The 15,465-nt window shown below is 37.1% G+C and overlaps 1 protein-coding gene across 1 annotated transcript; it reads right to left on the bottom strand.

Annotated features, from left to right (window-relative positions):
* Positions 1–5,498: 5,498 nt before the first annotated feature.
* LOC138894126 (uncharacterized) lies at positions 5,499–12,341 on the bottom strand. The gene is made up of 3 exons (XM_070178806.1): positions 11,905–12,341; positions 6,218–6,429; positions 5,499–5,740 (listed from the first exon to the last, which is right to left on the bottom strand). Exons 1-3 carry the CDS (start codon positions 12,339–12,341, stop codon positions 5,499–5,501), a joined length of 891 nt encoding a protein of 296 aa, XP_070034907.1.
* Between the last annotated feature and the right edge of the window lie 3,124 nt (positions 12,342–15,465).

The following is a 15,465-nucleotide window of genomic DNA, read 5'->3' on the forward strand; positions in this document are numbered from 1 at the left end:
TAACTTAATTTCCTAAAACACATTCACTAGACTGACTCAAGAAGAACATAATACTGGTACTCGACTAGAGTGTACAAAATGTAATTTTTCAGTTGATCTGTAAAAGGATGATATCAGAAGTCCAAAATATATTGTATTTAAACGCCTGGACTTCAAGATCTTCTAGGAGTCCTATGCATAGTTAGCTTCTCGTTTGATATGACTCCTACTGTTCCAAGTACTCCACAAGTTTTGGGACTCTTGTCTCTTACTGATTTATTTGTATCTTCTTGGGCAACAACCCTTATCACATGTAGCAGCCTTCTTCTACCAAACTCGAACCTGGATAACTTTGAGATAAAGTTACTATCTTGCACAGATATTCAATCATCACCCTGAGGAGTTGGTCCTTAGAACAGTTAAGCAGCTACGTTGAGGACCTGGTTCTTTGAACATTGCATCTAAATAAACTTTGTTAATCATCAAAATCTCAATACTCAACATTCATGAATCACAAAATAAATGTGCTTTGTGTTTTCCTCTTTATACACAATGTTGCTTGTCATGATTTCTTTGTTATCAAACCAGTCATGAACTTTTTTATTTAATTTATCTCAATCTCTTCCTTGGTGCATGCTGCTATTTTCTTGCCTCTTATAAGTTGTGATGTTGCTGTGTTTACATCATATAGATGGCTGGACAAATAGTTTGAAACATTAAGTGTTTCAATTATATGTGCTTTGGCTTACTCAACTAGTTATATTTGAGTTGTATGTTGATTCCATCATGCCTATATCTCTATATTAATTGTAATAACTAAGTCCTGTACGCATCACCATGAATCTAGTGTTGCACATACCAAATACATCGTGTTAGACTTTCTGTGATCACAAGAAGGCCTTGCTAATTATTCTCTTAGCTTTATTCCCACTACTCGATCATAAGTTAGTAAATATTTTCGCTACACCGGCCACTTAAGGGTAAAGGGTGTTACACATATATAGGAGAATGCTTGCAGTCAAATAAGTCTTACCGGTCACTGAAACAGGAAGCATATATAAGTAGCGAAGCTAACACAAGTTGAGTACATTAACGATAAGCCATACAGTTACTTATCTGGTTAATTATTTCGGACTCATTTCAGTAAATCAAAATCCTCTACATTTTGCATTCCCAGTTTGTTGGTTATTCTGTTATCAAATTTGACATAGTATTATATATTACATCAATTTATGTATTATTACGTGTTTCTTGAGTTTTTAAATAGCTTAAGACAGTACAAAGAGACCCTTGAAGTGTTAGTCCCGCCAATATTGCTGTATTTGTAAATAATAATTCTGGGAAATATAAGTTATCGTAATAAAACAGTAATTAATTCGAGCCCACTGAATTCACAGTGTTTCTTTAAGAAATTTAATCCCCTCCTAGTACCCAAGGTTATGGATTATTTCCTTCCAGGATAGAACGAATCACACACTGGTGTAGCGGTACTTCAAACTCCAGTGTTTCAGCGAACACAAAGTTCGGTAGCAAATCACACTTACAGTTGCTTTATTTGAAGTTAAAACAATACAGAACAAAGGAGTAGAAACTCAGAAAATCATATAGAAATGCTGAGAGTAAGGAGTGCAATGTATAGCCAAAGTTGAGCGTTTTCAGTTTTGGTGTATCTTTCTTCAACAGCTGCTGCACATATTTATAGCAGTCAGCTTTGAAGATGAACGACCCTCCACCCTCCATGGTGGAGCATGCACTAGCTTGTTTGTGGAGCAAGCACTTGGCCATGGTGGGAAGAGCATTAGACGGCTGCTATTGCAGATGGTGGTCAATACACGGATTGGAATATATCCGTTATAAATGCGAATAATCTTACGTTAATATTTACTATTAAAAAATAAATTTGGTCCAAAAAATTAATCAATCAATCGATCATTTGACCAAATCCAAATCCAAATCCGAATCATTTGACCAAATCTAAATCCAAATCCAAATCCAAATCCGAAGCCGAGCCGAGCAGAGCGAGCGACGACGACGACGGCGCGAGGCTTGCTTTCTTCTTAACTCTTTAAGAGCTACAAGAAGAGCAATTATATATATACCCACCAAAAATCTTTTTCTCTTCCAATATAGGACAATATCTCATTGTCAAGAGGGAGAAACTTAAAATTTTACTCAAAAATTTAATTTTTCCCTCCATTTTTCATTCACCCTCATTTTAAGACTATTTCATCTTAAATAACAAAAACCTCAACAATCCCCCACATGAATGGGGAATGGCTATATCACGGAAGTATGCATGGAAAAACTGTGTGATTTGCAAGCAGGGATTAATCGCATCTGGATAAGTAGGTTTCCCTTTGAACTTTCTGTAGTGAACTTATGTCGGATATACTCGGTCAATCGGTAGATTTGATATCTTTGAACCGTCGATCTTTGGTGTATACCTAGACAAACATAAGTCACACAATCAACCCTTAACCGTCTTTGGTTCTCATTATTGTGTTCGTTTCAGCCATGAACACCGCCTGGTTTCATAAGTGCGTAGAGAACTGGCCTTACAAAGTTCTCCTTGAAGCGGCTAACACTTCACACTTACATAGGTGATTCCTAAACGTGTCATCCTGTAGATACACTATTTGATATACCCCGTATCAAATTTAGAAATCATTAAAAAGCCTTAATGCTTTATCCTTGGTACTGAACATTGTCTCATCACGAGAATGGACTAAAATTTTATTTGACAATGTTGAACCGTCATTAATGACTTTGTTTGATCTCCTTGAACCTAGATCTTGGGATCTCCAGTCTTCTAGGTAGAGTTACCGCCACAATGACTTGTTCTCGGCCATAGCCCCATTCCCCTTGATGATTTCTCAACTACCTCTCTAGTTAGGCCTTTTGTAAGTGGATCCGATACATTATCACTTGACTTTACATAGTCAATCGTGATAATTCCTCTAGAGAGTAATTGCCTAATGGTTTTATGTCTTCGTCGTATATGACGAGATTTACCGTTATACATAACGCTCCCAGCCCTTCCAATTGCCGCTTGACTATCACAATGTATGCATATTGGTGCCAACAGTTTGGGCCAAAATGGAATGTCTTCCAAGAAATTTCGAAGCCATTCAGCTTCTTCACCGGCTTTATCTAAGGCTATAAATTCAGCCTCCATTGTAGAGCAGGCAATACATGTTTGTTTGGACGACTTCCAAGATACCGCTCCTCCACCAATAGTGAATACATATCCACTCGTGGACTTAGAATCAGTTGAACTGGTGATCCAATTTGCATCACAGTATCCCTCAATCACCGCAGGGAATTTATTGTAGTGCAAGTCAAAGTTCTGGGTATGTTCTAAATATCCCGAAACTCGTTTCATTGCCATCCAATGAGATTGGCCTGGATTGCTCGTATATCGACTCAGTTTACTTATAGCACAAGCTATATCTGGTCGTGTACAATTCATGATATACATTAAGCATCCCAACACACGAGCATAATCCAATTGTGATATGCTTTGGCCTTTATTCTTTGCTAATGCAAGATTCACGTCAATTGGAGTCTTTGCAACTTTAAAGCCCAAGTGCTTGAATTTTTCAAGTACTGTCTTAATATAATGAGATTGTGACAATGCCAGACCTTGAGGAGTCTTATGGATCTTAATTCCCAGAATTAAATCAGCAACTCCCAAGTCTTTCATATCAAACTTGCTATTGAGCATACGCTTAGTAGCATTTATGTTGGCAATGTCATTACTCATTATCAGCATATCATCCACATATAGGCAAACAATGACTATGTGATTTGGAACATTTTTAATGTACACACATTTATCACATTCATTTATCTTAAAACCATTTGACAACATTGTTTGGTCAAATTTCGCATGCCATTGTTTGGGTGCTTGTTTTAGTCCGTAAAGAGACTTAACAAGTCTACATACCTTCTTTTCTTTACCTGGAACCACAAACCCTTCAGGTTGTTCCATGTAAATTTCTTCCTCCAACTCTCCATTTAAGAAGGCCGTCTTAACATCCATTTGATGAATTTCAAGACCATACACTGCAGCTAATGCTACTAACATCCGTATGGACGTAATTCTTGTAACTGGAGAGTATGTATCAAAGTAGTCTAGACCTTCTCGTTGTCTATACCCTTTGACTACGAGTCTTGCCTTGAATTTATCAATAGTGCCATCATTTTTGATTTTTCTCTTAAAAATCCATTTAGAACCCAAAAGTTTATTTCCACGAGGAAGATCAACCAATTCCCATGTATGGTTGTTCAATATGGATTCTATTTCACTATTGACTGCCTCTTTCCAAAACAATGATTCCGAAGAAGTCATAGCTTCTTTAAATGTTTGAGGCTCATTTTCCAATAAGAAAGTCACAAAATCTGGCCCAAATGAAGTAGAAGTTCTTTGACGTTTACTACGTCTTGGATCCTCCTGATTACATGTACTTTCTTTTGTTTCTTCCCGAGGTCGTTTAGATCCTTCACCAAATGACTCACATTCCTTTTTATACGGATATATATTTTTAAAGAACTCAGCATTATCTGATTCTATAACCGTATTATTATGAATGTCGGGATTCTCTGATTTATGAACCAGAAATCGATATGCTTTACTATTTGTCGCATATCTTATGAAAACACAATCAACGGTTTTCGGTCCTATCTTTACCCTTTTGGGTTTAGGAACTTGCACTTTTGCCAAACACCCCCACACTTTAAAATAATTCAAGTTGGGCTTCCTTCCTTTCCATTTTTCATATGGAATGGATTGTCTTTTGCTATGGGGCACTCGATTTAATATTCGATTAGCCGTAAGAATGGCTTCCCCTCACAAGTTCTGTGGCAAACCAGAACTTATCAACAACGCGTTCATCATCTCCTTTAATGTGCGATTCTTTCTTTCCGCAATCCCATTAGATTGGGGCGTGTAAGGGGCTGTTATTTGATGAATAATTTCATATTCCAAATATATTTCTTCAAAAGGAGATTTATATTCACCACCCCTATCACTTCTTATCATTTTTACTTTCTTGTTAAGTTACGTTTCAACTTCATTTTTGTATTGCCTGAATGCGTCTATTGCTTCATCTTTACTATTCAGTAAGTAAACATAGCAATATCGAGTACCATCGTCAATAAAAGTTATGAAATACTTCTTTCCACCGCGAGATGGTATTGACTTCATGTCACAAATATCTGTGTGAATTAAGTCTAAAGGATTTGAATTCCTTTCAACTGACTTATAAGGATGTTTAACATACTTAGATTCCACACATGTTTGACATTTTGATTTTTCGCATTCAAACTTAGGCAGTACTTCCAAGTTAATCATTTTCCGCAAGGTTTTATAATTGACATGACCCAAACGTACATGCCATAAATCATTTGACTCAAGTAAGTAAGAAGAAGCTGAAATATTATTATTGTTTTCCACAACCATTACATTTAGATTGAAAAGGCCCTCGGTGAGGTAACCTTTTCCTACAAATATTTTATTCTTAGTTATGACAAGCTTGTCGGACACAAAAACACTTAAAACCGTGCTTAACAAGAAGTCCAGTAGAGACTAAATTCTTTCTCATTTCGGGAACATGAAGGACATTGTTCAAAGTCATGACCTTGCCAGAAGTCATTTTCAGAAATATCTTCCTATATCCTTCAACTTTAGCTATTGAAGCATTTCCCATATGAACTGTCTCTCCGGGTCCAGCAGGAGTATAAGTAGCAAAAGCTTCTCTAACTGCACAAATATGGCGAGTGGCTCCAGAATCAAACCACCACTGTTTAGGATTTCCCACCAAGTTACATTCAGAAAGCATGGCACACAAGTTATCAACATCATCATGCTTTACTATCATGTTTGCTTGACCACTTTTCTTGTCTTTCTTCGGAGCACGACACTCCGTAGATTTGTGTCCGATTTTCCCACAGTTGTAGCAGTTTCCACTGAACTGCTTCTTGCTTGGGTTGTATTTCGGAATAGAAGCCTTCTTCCTCTTTTTGTTATCTTCAACAATATTTGCTCCTATTATTGTTAAATTTCCACGGCCTCTCCTTTCAGCAGCTTTATTGTCCTCTTCGATTCTCAACCGAACAATGAGATCTTCAAGGGACATTTCCTTTCGTTTGTGTTTCAAATAATTTTTGAAGTCCTTCTATAACGGAGGCAACTTCTCAATCATTGCTGCTACTTGGAATGCTTCATTGATGACAAGACCTTCAGCAAGTAGATCATGTATAATCACTTGTAATTCCTGGACTTGGGTAATAACAGACTTGCTATCTACCATTTTATAGTCCAAAAATTTCGCGGCAACGAATTTCTTCATCCCGGCATCTTTAGTTTTATATTTCTTTTCAAGCGCATTCCACAATTCTTTTGACATCTCCACGCCACTATACACATTATACATATTATCATCCAGTCCGCTAAGAATATAATTCTTGCATGAAAAATCAGAATGCTTCCACGCTTCAATCACGACAAAGTGTTCATTCTCTGGAGTTTTATCTGGCAGATCAGGAACATCTTCCTTGATGAACTTCTGTAGACATAACGTAGTTAAATAGAAGAACATCTTCTGCTGCCAGTGCTTGAAATCAATCCCGGAAAATTTTTCGGGTTTTTCTGTCGGTGCCAACGCCGGTGTTCTGCTTGTCGATGCGTTGGCAGTCACCGTCGGAACAACTTGGTTTTCGCTTTGAGTCGTCATTTTTTCTGTAAAAGAATGACAAAATCAAACGTTTAATAAATATTTTCAAACTTGAGTAAAAATCACGTAGATTTTAATCTCCAACAAAACGCCACGAAGGCTTTATTCTCCAAAACGGGAGTACACAAAACCACAAAGGTTTTAGCTTGCAGAATAATAAGAATAACACAAATACAGAAATAAATATTAAATTCCTTAAGATTGTTAGTCCCGCCAATATTGCTGTATTTGTAAATAATAATTCTGGAAAATATAAGTTATTGTAATAAAACAGTAATTAATTCGAGCCCACTGAATTCACAGTATTTCTTTAAGAAATTTAATCCCCTCATAGTACCCAAGGTTATGGATTATTTTCTCCCAGGATAGAACGAATCACACGCTGGTGTAGCGGTACTTCAAACCCCAGTGTTTCAGCGAACACAAAGTTCGGTAGCAAATCACACTTATAGTTGCTTTGTTTGAAGTTAAAACAATGCAGAACAAAGGAGTAGAAACTCAGAAAATCATATGGACATGCTAAGAGGAAGGAGTGCAATGTATAGCCAAAGTTGAGCGTTTTCAGTTTTGGTGTATCTTTCTTCAACAGCTGCTTCACATATTTATAGCAGTTAGCTTTGAAGATGAACGACCCTCCACCCTCCATGGTGGAGCATGCACTAGCTTGTTTGTGGAGCAAGCACTTGGCCATGGTGGGAAGAGCATTAGGCGGATACTATTGCAGCTGGTGGTCAATACACGGATTGAAACATATCCGTTACAAATACGGATAATCTTACGTTAATATTTACTATTAACAAATAAATTTGGTCCAAAAAATTAATAAATCAATCGATCATTTGACCAAATCCAAATCCAAATCCAAATCCGAAGCTGAAGCCGAAGCCGAAGCCGAAGCCGAGCCGAGCAGAGCGAGCGACGACGACGACAGCGCGAGGCTTGCTTTCTTCTTAACTCTTTAAGAGCTAGAACAAGAGCAATTATATATATACCCACCAAAAATCTTTTCCTCTTCCAATATGGGACAATGTCTCATTGTCAAGAGGGAAAAACTTAAAATTTTACTCAAAAATTTTATTTTTCCCTCCATTTTCCATTCACCCTCATTTTAAGACTATTTCATCTTAAATAACAAAAACCTCAACAATCCCCCACATGAATGGGGAATGGCTATATCACGGAAGTATGCATGGAAAAACTGTGTGATTTGCAAGCAGGGATTAATCGCATCTGGATAAGTAGGTTTCCCTTTGAACTTTCTGTAGTGAACTTATGTCGGATATACTCGGTCAATCGGTAGATTTGATATCTTTGAACCGTCGATCTTTGGTGTATACCTAGACAAACATAAGTCACACAATCAACCCTTAACCGTCTTTGGTTCTCATTATTGTGTTCGTTTCAGCCATGAACACCGCCTGGTTTCATAAGTGCGTAGAGAACTGGCCTTACAAAGTTCTCCTTGAAGCGGCTAACACTTCACACTTACATAGGTGATTCCTAAACGTGTCATCCTGTAGATACACTATTTGATATACCCCGTATCAAATTTAGAAATCATTAAAAAGCCTTAATGCTTTATCCTTGGTACTGAACATTGTCTCATCACGAGAATTGACTAAAATTTTATTTGACAATGTTGAACCGTCATTAATGACTTTGTTTGATCTCCTTGAACTAGATCTTGGGATCTCCAGTCTTCTTGGTAGAGTTACCGCCACAATGACTTGTTCTCGGCCATAGCCCCATTCCCCTTGATGATTTCTCAACTACCTCTCTAGTTAGGCCTTTTATAAGTGGATCCGACATATTATCACTTGACTTTACATAGTCAATCGTGATAATTCCTCTAGAGAGTAATTGCCTAATGGTTTTATGTCTTCGTCGTATATGACGAGATTTACCGTTATACATAACGCTCCCAGCCCTTCCAATTGCCGCTTGACTATCACAATGTATGCATATTGGTGCCAACGGTTTGGGCCAAAATGAAATGTCTTCCAAGAAATTCCGAAGCTATTCAGCTTCTTCACCGGCTTTATCTAAGGCTATGAATTCAGCCTCCATTGTAGAGCGGGCAATACATGTTTGTTTGGACGACTTCCAAGATACCGCTCCTCCACCAATAGTGAATACATATCCACTCGTAGACTTAGAATCAGTTGAACCGGTGATCCAATTTGCATCACAGTATCCCTCAATCACCGCAGGGAAATTACTGTAGTGCAATTCAAAGTTCTGGGTATGTTCTAAATATCCCAAAACTCGTTTCATTGCCATCCAATGAGATTGGCCTGGATTGCTCGTATATCGACTCAGTTTACTTATAGCACAAGCTATATCTGGTCGTGTACAATTCATGATATACATTAAGCATCCCAACACACGAGCATAATCCAATTGTGATATGCTTTGGCCTTTATTCTTTGCTAATGCAAGATTCACGTCAATTGGAGTCTTTGCAACTTTAAAGCCCAAGTGCTTGAATTTTTCAAGTACTGTCTTAATATAATGAGATTGTGACAATGCCAGACCTTGAGGAGTCTTATGGATCTTAATTCCCAGAATTAAATCAGCAACTCCCAAGTCTTTCATATCAAACTTGCTATTGAGCATACGCTTAGTAGCATTTATGTTGGCAATGTCATTACTCATTATCAGTATATCATCTACATATAGGCAAACAATGACTATGTGATTTGGAACATTTTTAATGTACACACATTTATCACATTCATTTATCTTAAAACCATTTGACAATATTGTTTGGTCAAATTTCGCATGCCATTGTTTGGGTGCTTGTTTTAGTCCGTAAAGAGACTTAACAAGTCTACATACCTTCTTTTCTTTACCTGGAACCACAAACCCTTCAGGTTGTTCCATGTAAATTTCTTCCTCCAACTCTCCATTTAAGAAGGCCGTCTTAACATCCATTTGATGAATTTCAAGACCATACACTGCAACTAATGCTACTAACATCCGTATGGACGTAATTCTTATAACTGGAGAGTATGTATCAAAGTAGTCTAGACCTTCTCGTTGTCTATACCCTTTGACTACGAGTCTTGCCTTGAATTTATCAATAGTGCCATCATTTTTGATTTTTCTCTTAAAAATCCATTTAGAACCCAAAGGTTTATTTCCAGGAGGAAGATCAACCAATTTCCATGTATGGTTGTTCAATATGGATTCTATTTCACTATTGACTGCCTCTTTCCAAAACAATGATTCCGAAGAAGTCATAGCTTCTTTAAATGTTTGAGGCACATTCTCCAATAAGAAAGTCACAAAATCTGGTCCAAATGAAGTAGAAGTTCTTTGACGTTTACTACGTCTTGGATCCTCCTGATTACACGTACTTTCTTTTGTTTCTTCCCGAGGTCATTTAGATCCTTCACCAAACGACTCACATTCCTTTTTATACGGATATATATTTTTAAAGAACTCAGCATTATCTGATTCTATAACCGTATTATTATGAATGTCGGGATTTTCTGATTTATGAACCAGAAATCGATATGTTTTACTATTTGTCGCATATCCTATGAAAACACAATCAACGGTTTTCGGTCCTATCTTTACCCTTTTGGGTTTAGGAACTTGCACTTTTGCCAAACACCCCCACACTTTAAAATAATTCAAGTTGGGCTTCCTTCCTTTCCATTTTTCATATGGAATGGATTGTGTTTTGCTATGGGGCACTCGATTTAATATTCGATTAGCCGTAAGAATGGCTTCCCCCCACAAGTTCTGTGGCAAACCAGAACTTATCAACAACGCATTCATCATCTCCTTTAATGTGCGATTCTTTCTTTCCGCAATCCCATTAGATTGGGGCGTGTAAGGGGCTGTTGTTTGATGAATAATTCCATATTCTAAACATATTTCTTCAAAAGGAGATTCATATTCACCACCCCTATCACTTCTTATCATTTTTACTTTCTTGTTAAGTTGCGTTTCAACTTCATTTTTGTATTGCCTGAATGCGTCTATTGCTTCATCTTTACTATTCAGTAAGTAAACATAGCAATATCGAGTACCATCGTCAATAAAAGTTATGAAATACTTCTTTCCACCGCGAGATGGTATTGACTTCATGTCACAAATATCTGTGTGAATTAAGTCTAAAGGATTTGAATTCCTTTCAACTGACTTATAAGGATGTTTAACATACTTAGATTCCACACATGTTTGACATTTTGATTTTTCGCATTCAAACTTGGGCAGTACTTCCAAGTTAATCATTTTCCGCAAGGTTTTATAATTGACATGACCCAAACGTACATGCCATAAATCATTTGACTCAAGTAAGTAAGAAGAAGCTGAAATATTATTATTATTTTCAACAACCATTACATTTAGGTTGAAAAGGCCCTCGGTGAGGTAACCTTTTCCCACAAATATTTCATTCTTACTAATTACAACCTTGTTGGATACAAAAACGCACTTAAAACCGTGCTTAACAAGAAGTCCAGTAGAGACTAAATTCTTTCTCATTTCGGGAACATGAAGGACATTGTTCAAAGTCTTGACCTTGCCAGAAGTCATTTTCAGAAATATCTTCCCATATCCTTCAACTTTAGCTGTTGAAGCATTTCCCATATAAACTGTCTCTCCGGGTCCAGCAGGAGCATAAGTAGCAAAAGCTTCTCTAACTGCACAAATATGGCAAGTGGCTCCAGAATCAAACCACCACTATTTAGGATTTCCCACCAAGTTACATTCAGAAAGCATGTCACACAAGTTATCAACATCATCATGCTTTACTACCATGTTTGCTTGACCCCTTTTCTTGTCTTTCTTCGGAGCACGACACTCCGTAGATTTGTGTCCGATTTTCCCACAGTTGTAGCAGTTTCCACTGAACCCCTTCTTGCTTGGGTTGTATTTCGGAACAGAAGCCTTCTTCCTCTTTTTGTTATCTTCAACAATATTTGCTCCCATTATTGTTGAATTTCCACGGCCTCTCCTTTCAGCAGCTTTATTGTCCTCTTCGATTCTCAACCGAACAATGAGATCTTCAAGGGACATTTCCTTTTGTTTGTGTTTCAAATAATTTTTGAAGTCCTTCCACAACGGAGGCAACTTCTCAATCATTGCTGCTACTTGGAATGCTTCATTGATGACAAGATCTTCAGCAAGTAGATCATGAATAATCACTTGCAATTCTTGGACTTGGGTAATAACAGACTTGCTATCTACCATTTTGTAGTCCAAATATTTTGCGGCAATGAATTTTTTCATCCCGGCATCTTCAGTTTTATATTTGTTTTCAAGCGCATTCCACAATTCTTTTGACGTCTCCACGCCACTGTATACATTATACAGATTATCATCCAGTCCACTAAGAATATAATTCTTGCATGAAAAATCAGAAAGCTTCCACGTTTCAATCACGACAAAGCGTTCATTCTCTGGAGTTTTATATGGCAGATCAGGAACATCTTCCTTGATGAACTTCTGTAGACATAACGTAGTTAAGTAGAAGAACATCTTCTGTTGCCAGCGCTTGAAATCAATCCCGGAAAAATTTTTGGGCTTTTCTGCCCGTGCCAACGCTGGTGTTCGGCTTGTCGATGCGTTGGCAGTCACCATCGGAACAGCTTGGTTTTCGCTTTCAGTCATCATTTTTTCTGTAAAGGAATGACACAAACAAACGTTTAATAAACGTTTTCAAATTGGAGTAAAAATCACGTAGATTTTAATCTCCAATAAAACGCCACGAAGGCTTTACTCTCCAAAACGGGAGTACACAAAACCACAAAGGTTTTAGTTTGCAGAATAATAAGAATAATACAAATACAGAAATAAATATTAAATTCCTTAAGATTGTTAGTCCCGCCAATATTGCTGTATTTGTAAATAATAATTCTGGGAAATATAAGTTATCGTAATAAAACAGTAATTAATTCGAGCCCACTGAATTCACAGTGTTTCTTTAAGAAATTTAATCCCCTCCTAGTACCCAAGGTTATGGATTATTTTCTCCCAGGATAGAACGAATCACACACTGGTATAGCGGTACTTCAAACCCCAGTGTTTCAGCGAATACAAAGTTCGGTAGCAAATCACACTTACAGTTGCTTTGTTTGAAGTTAAAACAATGCAGAACAAAGGAGTAGAAACTTAGAAAATCGTATGAAAATACTGAGAGGAAGGAGTGCAATGTATAGCCAAAGTTGAGCGTTTTCAGTTTTGGTGTATCTTTCTTCAACAACTGCTGCACATATTTATAGCAGTCAGCTTTGAAGATGAACGACCCTCCACCCTTCATGGTGGAGCATGCACTAGCTTGTTTGTGGAGCAAGCACTTGGCCATGGTGGGAAGAGCATTAGGCGGCTGCTATTGCAGCTGGTGGTCAATACACGGATTGGAACATATCCGTTACAAATACGGATAATCTTACGTTAATATTTACTATTAACAAATAAATTTGGTCCAAAAAATTAATCAATCAATGCCGAAGCCGAAGCCGAGCAGAGCGATCGACGACGACGACGGCGCGAGGCTTGCTTTCTTCTTAACTCTTTAAGAGCTACAAGAAGAGCAATTATATATATACCCACCAAAAATCTTTTCCTCTTCCAATATGGGACAATGTTTCATTGTCAAGAGAGGGAAACTTAAAATTTTACTCAAAAATTTTATTTTTCCCTCCATTTCTCATTCACCCTCATTTTAAGACTATTTCATCTTAAATAACAAAAACCTCAACATGAAGTTCTTCCTGAAGCAATGAATTAGGGTATAAGGGTTGATAGGTTTAGTTATGGCAATGTTATACAGTTAGTTAAGTTGGGGGGATTTGAAAAAAAACTTAAGAGCTGTTGAATCGCATGAGAAGGGTTAGGTTCTGGGTGAGTTGTGTAAAGAGAGGAGGGTTGTTCCATCCTCCAAGATTGGAAAAAGGACGTACAGCATTAAACTGGTGTAACTCTCTGGCCATCTTCTTCACAATTGTGTTGGGGTTTTTCTCAATTTTTGCGGGCACTTCTTTTTTCTCTTTTCTTTTCTGTTAAAATAATTATGCCTACTAAATCCCAACAACCAAAAAATTCCAGAAATTAACCTGGTAGTGGCCATCATAGCTAGAGAACTGCATAAAAATTTTGAATTCCAAATTTATTTTTCTTCATTTTGCGGACTTGAAAAGCTTCGAATAAGAAGGGAATGTTTTTTTTAAAGTAGCTCACTACTAGAAATTCGGCAAAAACCGACCAAGGTCGACCGACCAATTTTGGTCGGTAAAAAAACCGACCAAAAAACTGACCAAAGTTGGTCGGTTTTTCAAAATATTTTTTATTTTTTTTATTTTTTTACGAAACCGACCTACTTTGGTCGGTTTTCTTTGGCGCAAAAATGCGGGAAACTATTTTTGAGTCCCGCGAAATTTATGTTTCAAGAAACCGACCAACTTTGGTCGGTTTTTTAATTAATATAAATAAAAATTAATATTAAAAAACCGACCAAAATTGGTCGGTTAATTCGGCGGGTCATTTAAAAAAACCGACCAACTTTGATCGGTAATTTTACCTTTTAATAAAACCGACCAACTTTGGTCGGTTATTTTCGTGCGAAAATATAATTAAAGAGTATAAATCAAATAAAAGACAGTCTTAAAACAAAATGTACAAATGGTCTAGTGGTAGAATAGTATCCTGCCACAGTACAGACCCCGGTTCGATTCCCAGATGGTGAATTTTTTTTTACATAATTAAAATACCGACCAACTTTGGTCGGAAAAAACCGACCAATTTTGGTCGGTTTTTTTTGCAATATTTTTTTTTAAATTTAATTGACCGACCAAAGTTGGTCGGTAACTTCCGACCAACTTTGGTCGGTATTCCTTTCCGACCACAAAAATACCGTTCACACGTAAATGATCGCATTTTGATCGGTTTTTTGCCATTACCGACCAACGTTGGTCGGTTTTTTTGGTCAGTTTTTACCGAATTTCTAGTAGTGGCTGTCTTTTCATCCACATGATTATTTATAGAAACTTATTGTTTATTATTTCATGTGTTATAAGTAGTTACTCAAAGGCTTGTTTTAGTAATATTTATATTACAGTATAATGTGAACTATATATCACGCGATATACACGTGCAAAGAAATTAGTTTATGTAAAATAATCAAAGTTGTCGGGGTTTTGAAAAATCTTCTGAATGTTTTCAGCAGGTGATTGTAGCTGTCACACCTATTTTTTACCCCCAAAAGATATGTGTTATAGAAGATGTGAGTTAAAGAGTTTTTCCAATTAAAGTGACAATTTTGAAATATGGATTATTTTGTATAAATCGCAGTGTTTTAGATCGCTTCTCGGCGAAACCGCAGCGGTTTGACCTACTGTTTCCAAATTATTTTCGTGCTGTTTTAGAAGTATTTTTTGGCTATTTTACAGCTGATTTTCGCTCCTTTCTCGTTTTTTTTTTGAGATGTCTTATTGGAGAAGATGAAGGGGGTATTGACAAGTTGAAGGCTAGAACTTTGGGGTGGTTTGAGGCATATTTCAGGTCTTTTGGGGGCTGTTTTCGCTGGGTTACAAGGGCTGTTTTTATAGCACTTTTTCAGCTGAAATTTTCAGTTAAGTTTGGGATAATTTTCTAGAAAGACGGGAACTCCCAATTGAGGAAGAAGGCTGCCCGTTTTTTTTCCTTCCCTTTCCTCACTGTTTTTTTTTGTTTCTCCGTATTCCCATATCTCTATCTTTTTGTTCCCCCTTTCGTGTATTCTTTTGAAGGAGGGATATAT

Source organism: Nicotiana tomentosiformis, chromosome 6 (genome assembly GCF_000390325.3).
Source record: "Nicotiana tomentosiformis chromosome 6, ASM39032v3, whole genome shotgun sequence".
NCBI lineage: Eukaryota > Viridiplantae > Streptophyta > Magnoliopsida > Solanales > Solanaceae > Nicotiana > Nicotiana tomentosiformis.